The 24,840-nt window shown below is 44.0% G+C and overlaps 1 protein-coding gene across 1 annotated transcript in view; it reads right to left on the minus strand.

Moving 5' to 3' along the window:
- b3glt (Beta-1,3-glucosyltransferase) overlaps positions 1–23,743 on the minus strand; it is a gene marked incomplete at its 5' end in the record, with an annotated part of 80,824 nt that extends 57,081 nt beyond the window's left edge. Inside the window, 5 exon segments of the mRNA NM_001173800.1 lie at positions 1,092–1,228; positions 3,785–3,896; positions 5,715–5,791; positions 9,309–9,416; positions 23,735–23,743. Coding sequence (NP_001167271.1) covers positions 1,092–1,228; positions 3,785–3,896; positions 5,715–5,791; positions 9,309–9,416; positions 23,735–23,743 — 443 coding nt within the window.
- Positions 23,744–24,840: the final 1,097 nt, after the last annotated feature.

The raw sequence follows: 24,840 nt of genomic DNA on the forward strand, positions 1-24,840 counted from the left end.
TTTGCAGTTATAAATATTATTATTTCCCTAGACCACTAAGAATTGAACAATGAGTAATGATAGAATGAAATAAACAGTATAAAATAAGTTATTGTCCAGTAGAGCCCATTATTGCTGAGATGTGGTCGCTATTCAGGTTTCTAAAGACCAATAGGGAAAATAGATCTATGGGTGCATCCATCAGATCAAACTGATAGTTTTAACTAGGTTTTAAAGCTATAAAGTGTTTGTTTTCAACTTATGCTGACCAAAAATATCAATGCAACATGCAACAATTTCAAAGATTTGACTAAGTTACAGTTCATATAAGGAAATCAGTTGAAATAAAATCATTAGGCCCTAATCTATGGATTTCACATGACTGGGCAGGGGTGCAGCCAGGGGTGGGCCTGGGAGGGCTTTATGCCAAAGGTGAAGAAGCCGGATATTACACGTGGTCCGCGGTTGTGAGGCCTGTTGGACGCACTGCCAAATTCTCTAAAACGAAGTTGGTAGAGAAATTAACATTCAATTATCTGGCAACAGCTCTGGTGGACATTGCTGCAGTCAGCATGCCAATTGCTCGCTCCCTCAAAACTTGACATCAGTGGCACTGTGTTTAAAGTGCCCTTTTATTGTCCCCACCACAAGGTGCACCTGTGTAATGATCATGCGGTTTAATCAGCTTCTTTATATGCCACATCTGTCAGTTAGATGAATTATCTTGGCAAATAAGAAATGCTCGCTAAGAAGGATATAAACAAATTTGTGCACAACATTTTAGAGAAATACGCTTTTTGTGCGTATGGAACATTTCTGGGATTTTTTATTTCAGCTCATGGAACATGGGACCAACACTTTACATTTTTGTTCAGTGTACATTGTTTACAAACAATGGACTAAAGCAGTTTATATTCTGGGTTCTGATCAGATAAGACAGTTGAACTAATCTCACGAGGCATTCATAAGTTATATTTTCCAAGAAGAAATACAGTAGCTATTTAATTAATTTAGAAGTAAAAAAAATGGATGTACAAATCACAGATTGCACCTTTAAATAAAGGTAGATGGAGACAAGAGTTAAACATGGTAGATATAGATTAGGACCTGACCTGTCAAGCAGGGGGATGCTAAGGGCCCAGGCAGCAGAGAAGTCTGGGTATTTAAAGATGGAGGGGTTCTCTGCAAAGGCGTAGTGGTGGATGATGGTTGGCTCCTCATCATGAAGAGGTTTACCCAGGAACCACTCCTAAGGGATGGATGTGATATCATCAGTATCAGAGTGAGATTGCTGCTAACGCGCCACACATCTGGGCTGTATTCATTGAGGTGATAAACATTAGAAACATTGCAGAAAGACATTTTATAAAAAGAGCAAACATGATTCCCAATTAGACATGACAAGCAAATGCACTCATGTCTTTGTTAACCAACTACTGCTTGCATGCATACACTTATTTTATTCTGATAAATGGAAGCATATCTCTGAGGGGAGTCTACCAGTTATTAAAGTAGTAGCTGTTTTTTAAAGTACCCAAAACTATTCTGGGACTTTATTTGACCATAGTAAAGATGGTCCCTGCGTTAATACTGAATCGAATTGAGTCTGAATTGAAGTCACACATAGAGTGATTTATTAAAATGAGTTATAAGACAGCCTACATCCTTTCCTCATCCCTGATATAGAGCTGTGCACAGAGCTCAGGGCTGTGTGTGGATGATGAGATAACAATGAATTCTATTTCTCACTTGGAATTGGAATCCCTTACAGGTTCCAGGCTAGCAGATGGAAGGTTCACTTAATTATTATGCATAGTTTTTCAGAGCAAGAATAACTTGAACCTCTGTTCTCTGTTAATAAGATCAAAACCATTCTTTGTGAAGATCTGGTGTACCACCGGGAGGTGTAATTAGTTTGATGTTGTTCATTGGGCGGTATCGGGATGTACTAATCAGGATGGCCGTTGGATGATATTGGGCTTTGAATTCTCTATCTCATGCTTTGGTTTAAAGCCTGTTTCAACGGTCCAGGCTTATCAAAAAACAAATCTTTCATCCATGAAAATAAGCAACAACAAATTATTTTTGAACTCCCAAGACAACAGGAAATATATATTTGACCGTAGGAAAGCCAAGTAAATTTGAAACATTGATAAAACCTACACAAATTATTGATGGTAACAAAATCCAGAAAGTTTAAGCATTCACTTTGCTGCAGTCAATAGGATGACAGGTGTTGATTCAAAAACAAATTAAGCAACACCTCTTTCAACTGTCATTATCTGGTTTTATCCTCAGAATCCACTTTTTTAAAACAAAATTAATATTAACTCAATAACTCTATGGAGGACAAAACCTTTTCTATTGGCACCCTGTGCTCGTGGTTTAAAACAACTAGCTAATCAACCTGCAACACCTGGATCCTGAACCTCAGAGAGAGTGGCTCTGGAGACGAGCTAGAAGTAAAATGGTAGAATAAAAAATAAAAAAACAGTATATATATATATAATAAAAGTTTAATTTATTTAACCAGGCAAGTCAGTTCAGAACAAGTTCTTATTTACAATGACGGCCTAGGAACAGTGGGTTAACTGCCTTGTTCAGGGGCAGAACGACGGGGATTCGATCTAGCAACCTTTCGGTTACTGGCCCAATGCTCTAACCACTAACCACCACCTGCCGCCCCAAATGATGACACCTTAATAAACCCTGCCTGCATCTGTGCTGCCACTAAAATACAATCTTAACATCATTATTATTGTTGGAGTGAGACAGATTAAAATAGGCCTCCGGAGAGCGGGGCGGCTAAAGCAGCTCATACTGTGTTTGACAGACAGCCTGCTTTACAGGCTGGTTGGACTGCAGGCCTACATTCGTCTCAGATATTCCAGAACTAGGAGCAGCGCAAGCTAGGCAACGGCACAAGGTCTGGGGAGGATGTCGACTTCTAGCTAACATTTTGTAAAATTCCTCTTCAGACAGACAACTCTCCCAACAAATAATGAGTTTGGGTAGGCAGAGCTTAAAGGGTAGGCAGAGCTTAAAATGCAGGCAGGAATTGTGTTTAGCTAGAGCAGAGATGAGCAACTCCAGTCCTGGGATGCCAGAGTGGTATCACACTTTTTCTCCATCCTTAGCAAACACAGCATATTAAATTAATTGCATTCTAAACTGAAGTTGATTATTGGAGTCAAGTGTGTTAGCTGGGTTCTGGAGTTGCCCATCCCTGACCTAGGACAACAAGCGGATCCTGCAGAGACGTTACCGGTAACACGATTCCTATTTCTGACCCGACCACTCTGTCCCAACTGATGCTGAAACTTCTACAGATGTGTTAAGCTGAAGCATTGGTATATTGCCGGAAGCAACCTGTCTGTCTAGAGACTAGGCTTATATGGGCCCAGATACAGGATCCAACCCAATACTTAAAGTTGGAATGAAAAATGATGTCCAATACTCACTTTAATTTTACCATAACCAGGGTTAGTATTTCAGAGACGGTATTCTGCTGAAGAGGACCATACCGGAATAGTTTTTTCCTTTTCGAAGTTACCAAGAAAGTCCATCATTAATTCCAGACCCTAGTCACTGCTGTTGCCTAAGGTGTGGGTTTCCAAGACTAGGTCCAACCCACTGACTCTATTACAGCTGCTGAGACAGAAGGCTGATGCTCAGTGGGGAAATTCCCCTGTCGTTGGCTGAGGAGAAGTGAAGTACTGTGAATACGGTAAGTAAAGACTGGTACAGAGTGGTCCCTCCGTATAAAAATATTATTATTACAATCCTAAGTCTGTGGGTCACTTACTTTTCTCCTGTCAAACTTCCTGAGGGCCTGGAGCAGTTTGGTCACCTTGACGTTAGTCTCCTCTTCCAGAAACACCAACCAGGATGAGTTCTTCCCAAACAACAAGGATAAGCTGAGAAAGCAGAAATACTCAGGGTCACCAGACCTTTGTACAGCTTATTGAACCAGTGGATACATTCATGACATGACCTTTCGTTTTGACCTCATTGTAGGAAAAAGGATAGCCAGGTCCCAGATCGGTATTACGCTCTTGCCTACTCCATCATTGTTGTCATTGTTTGGCATGAGAATTCAATAAATAGTTGGCAAGAGAGCAGAAACAGACTGATAACCAGGCTAGCAAAAGGCAAAACAGGGCATAAGTTGACGGGCGGCTATAGGTAACTATCATAGTATGATAGCTAATCCTGTTATACAATAGGAGAAATACCTTCTAAAATTCAAATGAATTAAGTATTGTGTGTATTGGTCATGCTGTACTAAATAAATAATACTTTAATATAACCTCCAATATTGCTACATTATTATTTGCCAGAGATTATATGTTTTTGCCTGACCCTAGCAGGTGGAGACAGCCATATGCTGTATAGTAGGGATGTGCATCTTTCCCTTACAAGGCGATTCAATACGTATCTAGATACATGAGCTCTGATAGGATACAAGAACTACACGTTTTAGTTTGAAACGATTTCAAAGACTTTACCCCACCGCCACCATGTGGCACTCTGTTCTCAACGTTGACATCCGTAAACTGTTCGCCCACATGACGCCATACACACGTGGTCTGCGGTTGTGAGGCCGGTTGGATGTACTGCCAAATTCTCTAAAATTACGTTGGAGGTGGCTTATGGTAGTGAAATTAACGTTCAATTCTCTGGCAAGACCTCTGGTGGACATTCCTGCAGTCAGCATGCCAATTGCACGCTCCCTCAAAACTTGAGAAATCTGTGGCATTGTGTTGTGTGACAAAACTGCACATTTTAGAGTGACCTTTTATTGTCCCCAGCACAAGGGACACCTATGTAGTGATCATGCTGTTTAATCAGCTTATTGATATGCCACACCTGTCAGGGGGATGAATTATCTTGGCAAAGGAGAACTGCTCACTGAAAGGAATGTAAACAAATTTGTGCACAAAATTTGAGAGAAATATGTTATTTGTGCGTATGTAACATTTCTGGGATCTTTTATTTCAGCTCATAAAACATAGGACCAACACTTAACATGTTGCATTTATATTTTTATTCAGTGTAAATAAAAATCTGCGTGTGAGTGAATGTGTTTGTGTGTGAGTGAGTGCACGCGTGTGTGAATGACATATATGTCTATGGTGTATGTAGGCACCTGAGCCCGGCCATTAGGGAAACTATGTGCATGCATGCTTGAGTTGTCTCCGGCAGTAGCTTAAGCTATTTATATTCCAGTAAATCACAATTTTCTAAAATGCATTTGAATAAAATTACCTATCGAATTATGTTGGTTGTCACTCAACAAATAAAGCCTAATATTGTGAAGGCCATTTTACAAACATTTAAATGCTGAATGTGACTCGTAGATCAGAAATAGGCCTAACTCTCGTTGGTCAGCGCACAAGGCTGCAAACAGTGCGCAGTTTGAATAGGCTACTGATATTGCCCGGGGTTGTTCGGCATGCAAAATGACTTGCAGATCAATGACCATCAACATAATTACATTCTTAGTTCAACACTGAAGGAGAGGACGCAGTTGTCAAAAAATATGAGTGGTATTTTCGGAAGGTAGAAAGAAAGTAATTTGAGGCCCAAATTATTTTTTACCGCCGATTCGTAAACTTTAATCGGTGAATTGTTACATCCCTACTGTACTGTATGGATGGGAAGTACAAGATGGAAGTCTTTGTGAATGTGGATAATGGCCGCTCTTTTGAGAGCTGACAGGCCCAAGCACTTACTAAGGCAGCACAGGAAGGATGCTCCAGTCTCCCTCATTGTCTGTCAGACTGTGGAGGAGCAGGACCGGAGGCGGTGTCTGAAAAGCGAAAGAGTGTTTAAGTCAAGCCCAACAGCGGGATCTCTGGAAATCTTTACTTTACAGCAGTAACCTAAAGAAGTATTGACTTCAGAGCAGAGTAACTAAGGAAGTGTTCACAGTAGTAACCCAAGGAAGTATTTTCTTTACAGCAGATTAACTAAAATAGTATTTACTTTAAAACAGTAACCTAGGAGTTCGTCTTTACTTTACAGCAGTAATCTCGAGCAGAGTAACTAAGGAAGAAACTCTTCAATTTAGAGCAGAGTAACCAAAGTCTTTAGTTTACAGCAGGAGGAAAGACAACCTAAGGAAGGACAGTCCTCAAAGAATCTGGTTCTAAATTAGAAGAAATTGTGTTTGTTTAGTTGGAGACAGCAGAGACACAGCCTAAATACTAGAGCTGGGACGATAAACCGGACATTCAACACCGACCATAGCGATCACTTGTCGCAGGCATTTTGCTGATGTTGTTCATTACAATAAGTAGCCTATACTAGAGAAATGTGAAGTTTGAATGTTTGCTAATATGGGCGATTGTTAAATGGACAATTGACAGCTACAACCATGAAACTACTGTTAGTAGTTTAAAGGGTCATCCTTTTATCACAATTTCAGGCAATTTATCACAATATGGATTTTTGTTCATATCGCCCAGCTCTACTAAGTACCTATAGAATGGTTATTTTAAAACAAACTAACTGTGTGTAGCCTAAAAGGTACTCCGGTGTGCAAAAGATTGCCACAAAGTATTGAAGTATTTGACTGCCCTATCCACTTTCGTGAAAACACGAAACATGGGTTTCAATCAAACCTTCTCTGATTCCGAGTTCAAGGGCATGTGAGGTATTCAGTAGTGGCCTGAGGTAATCTCACACAGAGAGGAAAACAAGGGTTCATGACTGCATCCACTCCACCCAGCAGACTGGAAACCAAGGGGGACCATGCTGCTCATAGACACATAGCCTCTCTACAGATTGATTTAAATACTCAGGCTACTCAACAGCAATGCCCCACAAATACCTAGCATCCCACCATCATAGTACTGGACTGTAAAACCCTAGCCTGTGTCCAGTATGTTAACCACGAGTCAGCCGGGGGTTTGCCAGCAGCTCAGTCAAGCCCCATATACACACTAACAACATAATGAGGCTCATAATGGCATATTCACCAGTCTAAACTTGACTTTCACCTCCGGTAGTAAGAAACAAGTAAGTTCAAACACCAGGCAAGCTGCAGGGACAAAAACCCATCGCTTTACACCACTTCAGAGAGACACAGCCATCACAGACACACAGTATGCTAAGCTTTACTCATGGAGTAGACTGGGTGGGGTGTGTGTGGAAAGGGTGGGGTGGCTTGGTCCCTGCAACAGCCAGAGCCTCCACACTCATACGTACATGCATGCTCACACGCACGCACCCACACACACGCACAAACTCTGCGAGCTCCTGCAAGTGACTGCCTTACACACAGCCACTTTTTATAGAAATATGCAGCTGAATCAATCTGACTATATGTAACCGATGTGAAATGGCTAGTTAGCGGTGGTGCGCGCTAATAGCGTTTCAATCAGTGACGTCACTCGCTCTGAGACCTGAAGTGGTTGTTCCCCTTGCGTTGCAAGGGCCGTGGCTTTTGTGGCGCGATGGGTAATGATGCTTCGTGGGTGTCAGTTGTTGATGTGTGCAAGGGTCCCTGGTTCAAGCCCAGGTTGGGGCGAAGAGAGGGACGGAACCTACACTGTTACATATACACTGAGTATACCAAACATTCAGAAAAACCTTCCTAATACGGAGTTGTGCACCCCCCCTCCCCTCAGAACAGCCAGCCTCAATTGGTCGGGTTACGGACTCTACAAGGTGTCAAAAGCGTTCCACAGGGATGCTGGCCCATGTTGATGCCAATGATTCCCATAGTTGTGTCAGGTTGGCTGGATGTCCTTTGGGTGGTGGACCATTCTTTATACACACAGGAAACTTTTGAGCATGAAAAATCAGCAGCGCAAACTGGGGTGCCTGGCACCTACCACCATACTCCGTTCAAAGGCACTTAAATATTTTGTGTTGCCAATTCACCCTCTGAATGGCACACAATCCATGTGTTTTTTTAATCAAGGCTTAAAAATCATTATTTAACCTGTCTCCTTCCCTTCATCTACACTGATTGAAGTGGATTTAACAGATGACATCAATAAGGGATCCTAGCTTTCACCTGGATTCACCTGATCAGTCTATGTCATGGAAAGAGCAGGTGTTCTTAATGTTTTGTATACTAAGTGTATAACCCCTATAGGGAGGCCAGCCAGATCTATTAGAGTGATTGGTTAGAAACAATCCAATCACTGATTACTTAGTTTTGTACAAAGCCCCTCGTGTCCTTCGTCACCACAAACAACTTCAATGATAGCTGTCTCTAATAGATCTAGCTGGCCTCCCTGTGTTGACACAGGAAGTCAGTCTCAATGTCCCCTTGGGCCTGGATGTCATATAGGGGTTATACACTGAGTATACAAAACATTAAGAACTCTTTCCATGACAGACTGACCAGGTGAAAGCTACTTTATTTTATTGCACTACTGGACAATACACTATGCTACAAGTACCTAGTTTTCTTTACCTCTCAGATGGGGATACAAACTTAGACAATGATCATTTCCTTCACATAAAAAGCAATGCTGACACCATGTGGCAAAAAGCATGGGCTGCACTGGTGCCTCTTTCATGTCTAATTGATGTTGATTATGTTTGTTGTGAAAAGACATATCCTTTATTTCATTGGTTGTCTACGGTATATGTACAGAACTTATCAACTCCACTCCTTAATTAGGTTTTATAACACTGTTAAAGAAACAATCTGCAAACAACAAAGCAGGCACCCCACCACTGTTTTGGTAAGGGATGGGGCTGGAGAAATGTAACCACTCTGAATGGCTTTATTGAATTAATTTAAAAGTCTAGCTTTCTCGCTCACAAGCCTGCACTGGTATTTGATCTGGCATCCTCTGTCTCACTAACACACTTGACCACCATTTTGAAACACTTTAGCTGGAAGCTTCACCGAAAAGCAATTCAATGGTGGTTTTTCAACGTGAAGTGTTGAACTTGACACGGTTACACTAAACTGATGGTTTTCCACACAAATTATTCCAAAAGAGTAACGGCTATATGGTCCACAGGGAGCAAAGAGGAATAAGTAGGTAAGTAACAGCTATTTTTGACCATGAACCATATTGCTTAGAGAAGATGGTTGAAGTTAAGGGATGCTGTTGTTTCTCTAAAAACCTGTGTGTGTGTGTGTGTGTGTGGTGTGTATATATATTACTATCATTGTGGGTAGCGGAAATCCACAAATGTCCCCACAAGGATAGTAAAACAAGGAATACTCCCTCATGGGGACATTTCCCAGGTTAGGGTTACAATTAGGGGTAGGCGTTAAGGTTAGGGTTCAGGGAAAATAGGATTTTGAGGATAGTAAAACATATGCTGTGTGTGTGACTAAGTGGCATTGGTGGTACCTGTGTGAGGCTCTGAGTCTGGTGTAACAGGTCTGCTCTCTGTCTCTCCGCCCGACTCACGTGGAATGAGTTTCTCTGGCTCTGGATCACAAACACTATCTCTCGCAGGTCTGCAACACACAAACAGCACAGGAACAGATCAGAGACATGCACAGACCAGGTTAAAAAAAGAAATACGCATACATTTTTTTCAGACATTGTCATAAAAACACAGCACAGGATGTGAATTTGTGCCAAACCAACACAAGCCCTTTCTAAAGATATTCTAGGGATAATTAACAGCTCTCTTAAATTCCAACACAAACACTACCTTACTCTGACCTCTGTTGACAATCACCATCCCCTTAATAAGAATTTCATTTGGCCTGAGTGACAAATGTCACTGTCTCCCACACACACACACACACACACACACACACACACACACACACACACACACGACAATAAAGATGATCAGTCAGACGGGGACTAACTTATGTAGTGGCAGAACACAACAGATAGCTGAATCAGACTAAAGCCCAGCTGTCCACTGTGTGGCAAGGGCAGAGAAACAAGATGGGCAGCCTAGTAAATATTATTGAGTTTCTCCAGTGTGTAACGAGCCTGAGCGTAACAGGGAGCCTGCTGATAGTTTGCTGTAGCCGCTCGACAATGTCTCTTTAACAGCCTTGATCGCTCTTCAGGGAAGTGGGCCGCCTCAGTGTGTGAAACGTTTACATATCATTAGTCACCTTTATAGGGCTCATATTACAGGCCCTACTAATGCAGTCGGCCTTAATGCGGAATCCATTTACAGAATAGTAATGATGGAATGGGGGCCTTGCCTGGGTGACGAATCACATCGGTGGCCATTGGAACGACTAAGCTACATAAGCTCTCAGTCTCTCTCGCTTGCCAACGGAATAACAACCTGGCTGAAGGATTAATGGAGTGAAGAATGTGTGCAATTTTGGCCCCATCACACAGTTCATTGGAAATATACCCAACGACCCGCATCAAATCCCCTAAACTGTCTGACAATTTTACAGCCCTTTGCTCTGAGGATTGTGAAAATATACACTGAACAATAATATAAACGCAACATGTAAAGTGTTGGTCCCATGTTTCATGAGCTGAAATAAAAGATACCTGAAATGTTCCAAATTTGTTTACATCCCTGTTAGTGAGCATTTCTCCTTTTCCAAGATAATTCATCCACGTGACAAGTATGACATATCAACAAACTGACACACCTTGTGCTGGGGAAAATAAAAGGCCACTCTAAAATGTGCGATTTTGTCACAAACACAATGCCACAGATGTCTCAAGTTTTGAGGGAGTGTGCAATTGACATTCTGACTGCAGGAATGTCCACCTGAGCTGTTGCCAGTGCATTTAATTAATTAATCTACCATAAGTTGCCTCATTTTAGAGAATTGGCAGTACGTCCAAACCGGCCTCACAACCGCAGACCACGGGTATAGTGTTGTGTGGGCGAGTGGTTTGCTGATGTCAAACCGCTCATGGTTATGGTGTGGACAGGCATAAGCTACGGACAACAACCACAATTGCATTTTAACGATGGCAATTTCAATGCACAGAGATACCGTGATAAGATCGTGAGGCCCATTGTTGTGCCATTCATCCACTGCCATCACCTCATGTTTCAGCATGATAATGCACAGCCCCATGTCACAAGGATCTGTACAAAATTCCTGGAATTGTAGCATTTATATTCTTCCATGGCCTGCATACTCACCAGACATGTCATCCATTGAGCATGTTTGGGATGCTTTGGATCGACGTGTACAACAGCATGTTCCAGTTCCCACCAAATCCAGCAACTTCTCACAGCCATTGAAGAGGAGTGGGACAACATTCCACAGGCTACAATCAACAGCCTAATCAAATCTACGCAAAGAAGTTGAGTCGCGCTGCATGAGGCGGTCACACCAGACACTGACTGATTTTAGGGTCCATGCCCCTACCTTTTTTAAAGGTATTTGTGACCAACAGATGCATATCTGTATTCCCAGTCATGTGAAATCCATAGATTAGGACCTAATAAATGTATTTCAATTCACTGATTTCCTTCCTCAGTCAAATCTTTGAAATAGTTGCATGTTGCGTTTATATTTTTGTTCAGTATAGTTGTCTCACACATTGGGACAGTAGGCCACATCCAGCTGTACTGTCTGACTCACTGAATGGATGGATGAAACCTGGGATTTTAAACCAGCAGCCTTCCTTGAGATTGTCAGATCCTCTCCCACTTTTCATTGTCCATACCAGGATTTGAACCAGCAACCTTCGGGATATTGGTCTCCCTTTCTAACCTCTTCAACAGGTCTCTAAATCTCTGGAACCTAGGCTACATGATATAGGCCTAGCCTATAAAAACACAATATGTCTACGGGGCCGCCGCAGTAGGGAAACAAGCCACATCCAGGTGTAGAAACTAGAGAGAAGCAAATTGGCCAGGTATACTGACTGACTAGAGAGGTAGCAGGAGGCTGCAGCCAAGCCTCTCAGGCAGCACTCCTTGTAACCTTCTGGGGCCTCGTCAGGGTTCTAAATTAACATCTCTCATTGGCAGCACTGGTGCTCCCAACTTTAAAAAGTTAGGAGCACTTCAAATAAGTTTGTTTGAATTGATGGAGATACAGCCTACAGTGAGGGAAAAAAGTATTTGATCCCCTGCTGATTTTGTACGTTTGCCCACTGACAAAAAATGATCAGTCTGTAATTTTAATGGTAGGTTTATTTGAACAGTGAGAGACAGAATAACAACAAAGAAATCCAGAAAAACGCATGTCAAAAATGTTATAAAATGATTTGCATTTTAATGAGGGAAATAAGTATTTGACCCCTCTGCAAAACATGACTTAGTACTTGGTGGCAAAACCCTTGTTGGCAATCACAGAGGTCAGACGTTTCTTGTAGTTGGCCACCAGGTTTGCACACATCTCAGGAGAGATTTTGTCCCACTCCTCTCTGCAGATCTTCTCCAAGTCATTAAGGTTTCGAGGCTGACGTTTGGCAACTCGAACCTTCAGCTCCCTCCACTGATTTTCTATGGGATTAAGGTCTGGAGACTGGCTAGGCCACTCCAGGACTTTAATGTGCTTCTTCTTGAGCCACTCCTTTGTTGCCTTGGCCGTGTGTTTTGGGTCATTGTCATGCTGGAATACCCATCCACGACCCATTTTCAATGCCCTGGCTGAGGCAAGGAGGTTCTCACCCAAGATTTGATGGTACATGGCCCCGTCCATCGTCCCTTTGATGCAGTGAAGTTGTCCTGTCCCTTTAGCAGAAAAACACCCCCAAAGCATAATGTCTCCACCTCCATGTTTGATGGTGGGGATGGTCTTCTTGGGGTCATAGGCAGCATTCCTCCAAACACGGCGAGTTGAGTTGATGCCAAAGAGCTCCATTTTGGTCTCATCTTACCACAACACTTTCACCCAGTTGTCCTCTGAATCATTCAGATGTTCATTGGCAAACTTCAGACGGTCATGTATATGTGCTTTCTTGAGCAGGGGGACCTTGCAGGCGCTGCAGGATTTCAGTCCTTCACGGCGTAGTGTGTTACCAATTGTTTTCTTGGTGACTATGGTCCCAGCTGCCTTGAGATCATTGACAAGATCCTCCCGTGTAGTTCTGGGTTGATTCCTCACCGTTCTCATGATCATTGCAACTCCATGGTGGAGAGTTTGGAATCTGATTGATATCTTCTGTGGACAGGTGTCTTTTATACAGGTAACAAGCTGAGATTAGGAGCACTCCCTTTAAGAGTGTGCTCCTAATATCAGCTCGTTACCTGTATAAAATACACCTGGGATCCAGAAATCTTTCTGATTGAGAGGGGGTCAAATACTTATTTCCCTCATTAAAATGCAAATCAATATAACATTTTTGACATGTGTTTTTCTGGATTCTTTTGATGTTATTCTGTCTCTCACTGTTTAAATAAACCTAGCATTAAAATTATAGACTGATAATTTCTTTGTCAGTGGGCAAACGTACAAAATCAGCAGGGGATCAAATACTTTTTTCCCCTCACTGTATATTGGACCTATATGATTTCTAGCTACTTCTGAAGCACATGTTGTGCCCTAGAAACTAATATGAAACACTGTAAACACATCCGTTTAATATAAAAGCTACAACGTTGACACGAATACCTGTCATTGAAATTACAATGTCATTTGTGGAATATTAGGTTTCTAAATTGTATAAAAGCACACTTTTCCTATTGAGATACATTACATTGAAAATTGTACACAGTTTCTTTAAAAACGTCAGGTTTGTGATGACCACATGCAAGATAACTGCCACTGTGCGACTATGAAAAACATTGCTATGATCATTGATCTCCTGAAGAAGCTATCCCTTTTCCTTTCTTTCTGTGGCCCCAAATGTTTGTGTTATACTGGTAAAGTAACCAGGTTGTTAGCCAGCTAGCCAATGAAGTAACGTCTAATCAAAGTGTAAACAAATGGTTAACAACGTCGACGCACGAGTAGTTTTAGAACGGCCCACGACATGGTTTATGGATGTAAAATGTGGTCCCAGTGATCCGCTGTATAGGAAGAAAAAAATATTACGGCGGTAATATAGGTCAGATCATATGAGCTAGTTGGGCTAGCTGCAAGCCGTTTTCGCTGTAGTAATGGTGCTACCATGACACGTACGAGTCTGGACTTGCTTGTTTCACTAGGGCACTCAGGAAACAACGGTACAGCGTAGCCTTAACATTACAACAATTATTAACTGGGAGATTTTTTTTCATAGTCGCACAGTGCTCCCAAAATAAAACTCCTGGTCACACGTCACAATATTTCATTGCACATCCGACCAAATTGGCTACACTTTAGAGCTCTTGGACTCGTACATGCTCTCGCATTAGGGCACAAACAAACCATTTTGAAGTCCTGGACATTTTAATTAGCCGCTGAAGTATTTGCACACAATGTAGTCAAAGGTATCGCGTGTCGTAAATTATGATTACCGGCGGGGAGGTTTGTGTTTCTGTAAAGCTTTTTTTAACAAACAGTAACACAGGGGGATTTTTTTAAACACAAACAAGTCACAGCAGCTAGTTGTCGGGTCTGTAATCTTCCTCTGGCGAGTAGTGATGGCAGAGCAACACGGGGAATAGAGAGAGAGGGGAAGAGGGGGAGGAAAAAAAGCTGATGCAAGCACACTGGATGGCACTTGAACCCATTCCCACACAGGGCCTGAAAAAACAGCACTGGGATCAAGGGTGTGTTATGTGTTAATAACATTTAGACTACGTTACCCAGCAGGCTATGCGGGGGGGGGGGGGGGCAGGTGGTTGAAGAATGCCTTGCATGGCTAAACAAGGAGTTTTCTAGCTGAAGTATATGTTCATTAAAAGTAGTTAGACCTACGCCCCGGTTTGGCATTATACAAGGAACAAACATAACAATGGTGTCAGATTGGTAGTCGCTATGACGAGACAGAAAAGAAAGGTTTAACTCTGCAAATTTCCGCGACGAAAACGTAACATTCTACCACAAGTCAAGTGACGTGAGTAGTCGAAGATGCTAGCTTGCAAGAGCTAGGGCAACGAGCCGCAGCAGCGAGAGTGACAGCAGCGAGAGCAAGGCTGCATTGGAATCTGTTGACGAGCAAGTTGATGAGCAACATACTGAAGTAAGAGTAATTGACACTGTTCCTGTTCGCCGTCATGGATAGGCTTAGTCCTCCTACTCCTATGCAGTTAACAGGCAATCTAGCTGACAATTGGAAACATTTCAAGCAGAGATTCAATATCTACCTAGCAGCCAGTGGAGCAGGGGGAGATGACAAATTGAAAGCTTCCATTTTTCTGCATGTTATTGGAGAGGATGCATTGGACATTTACAATAGCTTTCAGCAAGACGAGGCAAACATGACAATGACTGTGCTAATGGATAAATTTGAGGAGTACTTTGTACCAAGCTAGAACGTCACGTTTGAGAGATAAGGTTCTCTCTCATGATCAGAAATAGGGAGTCAGTTTTGACCTGAGCTGAAAACAGAGCAAAACGTGTGAATTTGAAAATCTGAAAGACTCACTAGTGAAAGACAGGATAGTCTGTGGCATACTTGATAATGGACTCAAGGAGAGATTGCTGCGTGAGCAAGATATAACTTTGGATAAAGCAGTGAATAAGTGTCGAGCAGCTGAAACCACCAGAGCACAAGCTAAAGAGCTATGCAGGGATGAGACGTCAGTGTATGCAATAAAAAGAGAGGAGCACCACACACAACGCCTTGCAAAACAAAAACAAGCAAGAGAGAGAAATCAAAACAATACATGTAGAAAATGTGGATTTATTCACAAGCCAAAAAATTGCCCTGCATATGGCAAATGACGTAACAACCGTGGGAAAGATAATCATTTCTCAAAATGCTGCAAAGCTGAGGCTACAAAGAAAAAGATTCACACAGTCAAGGAGGAGATTGAATAATTCTTTGTTGATTCTGTGGAAATATGCAATGCAGTAAAAGCTGAATGGATTGTGCCATAGACTGAATGAAACTATAATACCATTCAAGCTTGATACTGGAGCACAGGTAAACCTGTTGTCGCTGGATGACTACAAAACACTGAAGGTGAAGAGCAAAATACACCCAGTGAAAATGGATGTTACTGGTTATACAGGGGAGAACGTACCAGTCAAAGGAAGCTGCAAAGTAACTTTACAGCACAAAGGAAAACAGTTCAGAGCACAGCTGCTGATTGTGGAAGAGTGTACAGCCTATTCTAGGAATCAATGCATGTGAAAAGCTCAATTTGTTGAAAAGAGTATGTAATAACATCACTGACTGAAAATGACCAAGAATCTCTACTAGCTGAGTATGAGGATGTGTTCGAGGGTCTTGGATGTTTACCAGGAGAACACAAAATATGTACTGATGACAAAATTACTCCAGTTGTGCATGCATGCAGAAAAGTTCCATTTGCACTGAGGAAAAAGCTCAAGGAGGAACTTGGACGCATGGAAAAGATGGACGTCATCACAAAAATGTATGAACCTACAGACTGGGTAAGCTCACTGGTTATTGTGGTGAAAAAGAACGGCGATCTCAGGATATGTCTAGACCCGAGAGAGCATTTCAAGTTGCCAACCAGAGAAGAGATAATGTCACAGTTTGCTGGAGGAAAGTGGTTCAGTAAGCTTGATGCCTCATCAGGATTCTGGCAAATGAAGCTAGACGATGCAAGCTCAAAGCTATGCACATTCAAAACACCTGAGGGCAGGTACAGATTTCTTTGTCTACCATATGAGATTCTCTCAGCCCCAGAGGTCTACCACAAGACAATCCACATGATCTTCGAGCACATTCCAGGAGTGGAGACCATGATGGATGACATCATCATCTGGGGGTCCACAAAAGAAGAACATGATGCGAGAGTGAGAAGTGCTGGACCTGACACGGAAAGTCAACCTAAAACTAAACAAGGACAAATGCGAGTTTGGTGTGAAAACACTTACCTTCGTGGGAGACGTACTTTCAGAGGATGGAGTCAAACCAGACCCGAGGAAAACGTCAGCCATCAACAGCATGGAGCACCCGAAGAACAAGGACGACGTGAGACGCTTCACGGGCATGATCACCTACCTTGAAAAGTTCCTACCTCAACTGTCAGCACAGTCCGCTCCACTCAGATGTCTTCTGGAACAGAAAAATGAATGGGAATGGTCCCATGAACAGGAAAACTGCTTCAAAAACCTAAAGAAGACAATCACAGAAGAGCTAGTGCTCAGGTTCTATGATCCAGAGAAAAGCACAAGGATTTCTGCAGATGCGTCACAGTTTGGCCTGGGAGCAGATCTTCTGCAACAGCATGATGACAGATGGCAACCCGTCGCTTATGCATCCAGAGCCTTTACAGGCACAGAGACAAGGTATGCACAAATAGAGAAAGAACTACTGGCGAGCACATACGCTTGCGAAAGGTTTCACCAATACGTCTACGGACGAGACTTCGAAGTAGAAACCGACCACAAACCATTGGTGTCAATCATGTATAAGCCACTGAATGATTGTCCAATGAGAATCCAGAGAATGGTGATCAGACTGAAAAAGTATGATGTGAAGATGATCTATACCCCGGGAAAGTTCATGTTTGCCACCGACACTCTCTCAAGCAGTCGACAAGAAAGAGAGCTTCGACACACAGAAAAACACTGAGATTCAGGCCTACGTCAACATGATCGCAGCATCACTTCCTGTGTCTTCTGAGAGAATGGAGCAGATCAAAAGAGACCCCGCAGCTGACCAAACAATGACAGAGTTGAAAGAAACAACACTGACAGGATGGCCCGCACAGAAAAACAACTTTCCAAGGAGAATACAGGATTACTGGATGTGCAGAGCAGAGCTCACCATGTTGGATAACAGTGTTCAAAGGCAACAAGATTGTCATTCCCATGACACTATGCAAAGAAATGCTACAGAAAATACGAGGGCCACTTGGGTGAGGAAAAATGCAAATGACGAGCACGAGAAGTAATGTACTGGCCAAGAATGAACCAGGAAATCAGCCAGACCACTGCTTCATGTGAACTGTGTTTGACCTACTGGCCAAAGCAGCACGCAGAGCCGCTAATGCCTCATCCAGTACACAACAGACCCTACCACAAAGGTCGAGTTGACCTTTTTGACTGCAAAGTCCCATTGTTGTTACCGACTACAACTCAAACTATCCTGAAGTAGCAACAGTGCCAACTACCTCCAGCAAAGCTGTAATCACCTACCTGAAATCAGTCTTTGCAACACATGGGGTTGCGTCTGAACTGTACTCGGACAATGGCCCGCAATTCTCAAGTTCCGATCATTCGTTAACGACTGGGGATTCCGACAACACCTCCAGCCCCAACTACCCAAGGTCCAAAGGGCTTAGCAGAGAGTTCAGTCAAAATTGTCAAAGGTCTGATGAAAAGGAGTATTTCCTCAAAAATCTGATGCTCTACAGCAGCGCACCGCTGCAGAACGGACTTTCTCCTGCACAAATGTTGATGGGACGTCGCATCAGAACCAACCTACCCATCCATGAGGACTTGCTAACACCCAGAGGTGCTCACAAAGTCAAACTCACCAAGGAAAAACAGAAAGACAAACAAAAACAAGACAAAAGTGCAAGACACTTACCTGAACTGAAACCTGGAGATCATGTACGACTCCGAGACATCACTACAGGAACCTGGATGCAGCAAGGGTGTGTGCAGAGAGAAGTTGCACCACGATCCTATGAGATCCAAACAGAGCATGGATCACAACAGATGAAACAGAGTGGACCTACGGCTTCAGCCATTCACTCAAGGGACTGAGGATTATCAGGAGGATACTGCTGAAGCATCAAATGCCTTTAGCAATGGACAATTCAGTCAGAACACCCTGACTGACAACGAAAGCTGTCCAACTGTTTCAGGAAGCACTTCAGCAGAATGACCAAAAAGGACTGTCAGAGCCCCTGATTATTGTGAATTGCTTAAAAAAGGGGCACCTGGACTGAATGTTTTGTTTATGTGAAAAGAAATAGAGCCACAATAGAGTACTGTTGGACAGACTATATTTAGTTGAAAACAAAATACATCAGAATATGTTTATTGCCTCAAGTGGATGAGAGCAATGTAAAACAAAAAAACTTGGGGGAAAAGAAATGTGTGTTATGCAGGTTGATTAAACAAACATGATGTGACATGTGTAGTTACATAGAAAAGTAGTTTTCTATTAAAGGAATAAAGATGTGTTGTTGTGTTAATAACATTTAGACTTTGTTACCCAGCAGGCTATACGGGAGGGGGGCAGGTGGTTGAAGAATGCCTTGCATGGCTAAACAAGGAGTTTTCTAGCTGAAGTATAGGTTCATTAAAAGTAGTTACACCTACGCCCCCGGTTTGTCATTATACAAGGAACAAACATAACAAAGGGTAAAACACTGGATCGGTGTCATATCTTTTTAATGTAGTGCGTGTTGCTCTGGGTGTGCAACCTGTTTCTCCACCATGGTTACCCACACCCCATCAAAGATCCCCAATAGATTAAAAGGCTTTTGTTTACCGTTTCTCCTATACACACACACACAACCTCTGAAAGATCAGGTTAGAGCCAAAATCCGTCTCTTGTACCTCTAGATCACCTCTAAACGCCCTTCTGCTCAGTTCACTTAGTTTGAGTGTAATGTCTGTTTGACTCTGTGCCTGTGTGTACGCACATCCTTGTACTGTATTCTAAAACCCTAGGTGCCGTTCCACAGCGGCTTAGCGTCCTGATACTACACCAAACAGCAATTTTACACCAGCTGCCTGCGACTAGTTCAATCATCAGATAAGCTGTGTGCCAATCTCCCATTGTGTAAATAAATCCCCCCCCCCCCCCCCCCCCATGTCAAAGAAGAGGAGAAAGCGGGGGTAAAAAAAATTAACTCATTAATAGTGAATTCACAGGCCCTGGTGCCACATGTAGCGAAATGCTTGTGCTTCCAGTTCCGACCATGCAGTAATATCTAACAAGTAATTAACAATTTCACAACAACTACCTTATACACACACAAGAGTAAAGGAATGAATAAGAATATGTACATATAAATATATGGATGAGCCATGGCCGAACGGCATAGGCAAGATGCAGTAGATGGTACAGAATATACATATGAGATGAGAAATGTAAACATTATATAAAGTGGCATTGTTTAAAGTGACTAGATACATGTATTACATCCAATTTTTAATTATTAAGTGGCTAGAGATTTGAGTCAGTATGTTGGCAGCAGCCATTCAATGTTAGTGATGGCTGTTTAACAGTCTGATGGCCTTGAGCTGTTTTTCAGTCGCAGCTTTGATGCACATGTACTGACCTCGCCTTCTTTATGATAGCGGGGTGAACAGGCAGTGGCTCGGAGTGGTTGTTGTCATTGATTATATTTTTGGCCTTCCTGTGACATCGGGTGGTGTAGGTGTCCTGGAAGGCAGGTAGTTTGCCCCCGGTGATGCGTTGTGCAGACCTCACTACCTTCTGGAGAGCCTTACAGTTGTGGGCGGAGCAGTTGCCGTACCAGGCGGTGATACAGCCTGACAGGATGCTCTCGATTGTGCATCTGTAAAAGTTTGTGAGTGTTTTAGGTGACAAGCCACATTTCTTCAGCCTCCTGAGATTGAAGAGGCGCTGTTGCGCCTTCTTCACCACGCTGTCTGGGTGGGTGGACCATTTCAGTTTGTCCGTGATGTGTACGCCGAGGAACCCAACTTTCCACCTTCTCCACTACTGTCCCGTCAATGTGGATAGGGGGATGCTCCCTGTGCTGTTTCCTGAAGGTCACGATCTCCTTTGTTTTGTTGACGTTGAGTGTGAGGTTATTTTCCTGACACCACACTCCGAGGGCCCTCACCTCTTCCCTGTAGGCCGTCTCGTCGTTGCTGGTAATCAAGCCTACCACTGTAGTGTCGTCTGCAAACTTGATTGAGTTGGGGGCGTACGTGGCCACGCAGCCATAGGTGAATAGGGAGTACAGGAGAGGGCTGAGAACGCACCATTGCAGGGCCCCAGTGTTGAGGATCAGTGGGTTGGAGATGTTGTTTCCTACCCTCACTACCTGGCGGCGTCCAGTCAGAAAGTCCAGGACCCAGTTGCACAGGGCAGGGTCGAGACCCAGGGTCTAGAGCTTAATGACGAGTTTGGAGGGTACTATGGTGTAAAATGCTGAGCTGTAGTCGAACAGTATTCTTACATAGGTATTCCTCTTGTCCAGATGGGTTAGGGCAGTGTGCAGTGTGATTGCGATTGCGTCGTCTGTGGACCTATTGGGGCGGTAAGCAAATTGGAGTGGGTCTAGGGTGGAGGTGATATGATCCTTGACTAGTCTCTCAAAGCACTTCATGATGACAGAAGTGAGTGCTATAGTCGTTTAGCTCAGTTACCTTAGCTTTCTTGGGAACAGGAACAATGGTGGCCCTTTTGAAGCATGTGGGAACAGCAGACTGGGATAGGGATTGATTGAATATGTCCGCAAACACAACAGCCAGCTGGTCTACACATGCTCTGAGGATGCGGCTAGGGATGCCGTCTGAACCGGCAGCCTTGTGAGGTTTAACACGTTTATATGTTTTATTCACGTTGGCTGCAGTGAAGGAGAGCCCGCAGGTTTTGGTAGCGCACCGTGTCGGTGGCACTATTGTCCTCAAAGCGAGCAAAGAAGCTGTTTAGTTTGTCTGGGAGCAAGACATCGGGGTCCGCAACGGGGCTGGTATTCTTTTTGTAGTCCGTGATTGATTGTAGACCCTGCCACATACCTCTCGTGTCTGAGCCATTGAATTGCGACTCTACTTTGTCTCTATACTGACGCTTAGCTTGTTTGATTGCCTTGCGGAGGGAATAGCTACACTGTTTGTATTTGGTCATGTTTCCGGTCGCCTTGCCCTGATTAAAAGTAGTGGTTCACGTGAATGCTGCTATCAATCCACGGTTTCTGGTTGGGGAAGGTTTTAATAGTCGCCGTGGGTACAACATCACCGATGCACTTGCTAATAAACTCGCTCACCGAATCAGCGTATACATCAATGTTGTTGTTCGGCGCTATCTGGAACATATACCAGTCCACGTGATCGAAGCAATCTTGAAGCGTGGAATCAGATTGGTCGGACCAGCGTTGAACAGACCTGAGCACGGGCGTTTCCTGTTTTAGTTTCTGTCTATAGGCTGGGAGCAACAAAGTGGAGTCGTGGTCAGATTTGCCGAAAGGTGGGCGAGGGAGGGCTTTGTATGCGTCACGGAAGTTAGAGTAACAATAATCCAGGATTTTGCCAGCCCGGGTTGCGCATTTAATATGCTGATAAAATTAAGGGAGCCTTGTTTTCAGATTAGCATTGTTAAAATCCCCAGCTATAATAAATGCAGCCTCGGGATATGTGGTTTCCAGTTTACATAGAGTGCATTGAAGTTCTTTCAGAGCCAGAGGTGTCTGCTTGGGGGGGGGATATACACGACTGTGATTATAATCGATGAGAATTATTTTGGTAGATAATGCGGTCGGCATTTGATTGTAAGGAATTCTAGGTCAGGTGAACAAAAGGACTTGAGTTCCTGTATGTTGTTATGATCACACCACGTCTCGTTAATCATAACGCATACACCCCCGCCCTTCTTGCCAGAGAGATGTTTGTTTCTGTCGGCGCGATGCGTGAAGATACCAGGTGGCTGTACCGACTCCGATAACGTATCCCGAGTGAGCCATGTTTCCGTGAAGCAGAGAATGTTGCATTCTCTGATGTCTCTCTGGAAGGCAACCCTTGCTCGGATTTCGTCTACCTTGTCGAGAGACTGGACATTGGCAAGTAGTATACTCAGGAGCGGTGAGCCCGTCTATGGAGCCTGACCAAAAGACCGCTCCGTCTGCCCCTTCTGCGGCGCCATTGTTTTGGGTCTTCTGCTGAGATCCGATCCATTGTCCTGGGTGGTGGACCAAACCGAGGATCCGCTTCGGGAAAGTCGTATTTCTGGTCATAATGTTGGTAAGTTGACGTTGCTCTTATATCCAATAGTTCCTCCCGGCTGTATGTAATAAGACTTAAGATTTTCTGGGGTAACAGAGTAAGAAATAATACATAAAAAAACGAAATACTGCATAGTTTCCTAAGAACGAGAAGCGAGGCAGCCATCTCTTTCAACGCCGGATGTGCGGAGGATGTGTCCCTACATAGAGCACTATTTAGGGGATAGGGTGCCTTGCAGTACACACATGAAGGGAGGAAAATGATGAATCCTGGTACAGTCCCCCTTCAAACCTGATCTCCATCATGCCTTGTCCTCCCGTCCTCTCCATTTAGCCCTTTAGCCCCGAATGCCTCTCCACATTCCTCTTTTAATATCCCGACAGCCACAGCAGGCAGGCCCAGGGGAAGTGAGGGATCGATAAATCTATCGAATTACGGCAGAGTTGATTTAAAATGGCGGCTCCCATCCCAAAGACACTTCAAAACACAAAGAGATGCCTCTCAATGACAAACGTAAGTGGATTTCCCCGCTTTGCTCTGTGATGGCTAGCGGCTGAGAGGGGTGTGGAGCGATGCTGAAGAGGAAAGAAGGTGGCTAGGGAGATAGTAGAGACCCTTGGCACTGGTTGTGCGGTCGCACGGTCATACATTCAGACGGACAGAGACACCACAGACACACAAATGCACGCAAGCAAACACGCACAGGCAGAGTCGTTAACCTCACACCATATTCAGATTATTTATTTTGCCAGGTCGTTGTCTGATCACCGAGCATATGAGTCTGTTTGTTGATCTCCTCTTCCTCTCGCTCTGTATTCTACAGGAGGTGGGGGCAGTCCAAAGATTATTTATAGAGATAGATAGATAGATAGATGTTCACATGCTGTTGTGCAAATGGAATAGACAACAGGTGGAAATGATAGGCAATTAGCAAGACACCCCCACTTCTCAGTTCCTATGCTTCCTGGCTGATGTTTTGGTCACTTTTGAATGCTGGCGGTGCTTTCACTCTAGTGGTAGCATGAGACGGAGTCTACAACCCACACAAGTGGCTCAGGTAGTGCAGCTCATCCAGGATGGCACATCAATGCGAGCTGTGGCAAGAAGGTTTGCTGTGTCTGTCAGCGTAGTGTCCAGAGCATGGAGGCGCTACCAGGAGACAGGCCAGTACATCAGGAGACGTGGAGGAGGCCGTAGGAGGGCAACAACCCAGCAGCAGGACCGCTACCTCCGCCTTTGTGCAAGGAGGAGCAGGAGGAGCACTGCCAGAGCCCTGCAAAATGACCTCCAGCAGGCCACAAATGTGCATGTGTCTGCTCAAACGGTCAGAAAGAGACTCCATGAGGGTGGTATGAGGGCCCGACGTCCACAGGTGGGGGTTGTGCTTACAGCCCAACACCGTGCAGGACGGTTGGCATTTGCCAGAGAACACCAAGATTGGCAAATTCGCCACTGGCGCCCTGTGCTCTTCACAGATGAAGCAGGTTCACACTGAGCAGACGTGACAGAGTCTGGAGACACCGTGGAGAATGTTCTGCTGCCTGCAATATCCTCCAGCATGACCGGTTTGGCGGTGGGTCAGTCATGGTGTGGGGTGGCATTTCTTTGTGGGGTCGCCAGAGGTAGCCTGACTGCCATTAGGTACCGAGATGAGATCCTCAGACCCCTTGTGAGACCATATGCTGGTGCAGTTGGCCCTGGGTTCCTCCTAATGCAAGACAATGCTAGACCTCATGTGGCTGGAGTGTGTCAGCAGTTCCTGCAAGAGGAAGGCATTGATGCTATGGACCGGCCCGCCCGTTCCCCAGACCTGAATCCAATTGAACACATCTGGGACATCATGTCTCGCTCCATCCACCAACGCCACGTTGCACCACAGACTGTCCAGGAGTTGGCGGATGCTTTAGTCCAGGTCTGGGAGGAGATCCCTCAGGAGACCATCCGCCACCTCATCAGGAGCATGCCCAGGCATTGTAGGGAGGTCATACAGGCACGTGGAGGCCACACACACTACTGAGCTTCATTTTGACTTGTTTTAAGGACAT

Source organism: Salmo salar, chromosome 20, assembly GCF_965601325.2.
Source record: "Salmo salar chromosome 20, fSalSal1, whole genome shotgun sequence".
NCBI classification, from domain to species: Eukaryota; Metazoa; Chordata; class Actinopteri; order Salmoniformes; family Salmonidae; genus Salmo; species Salmo salar.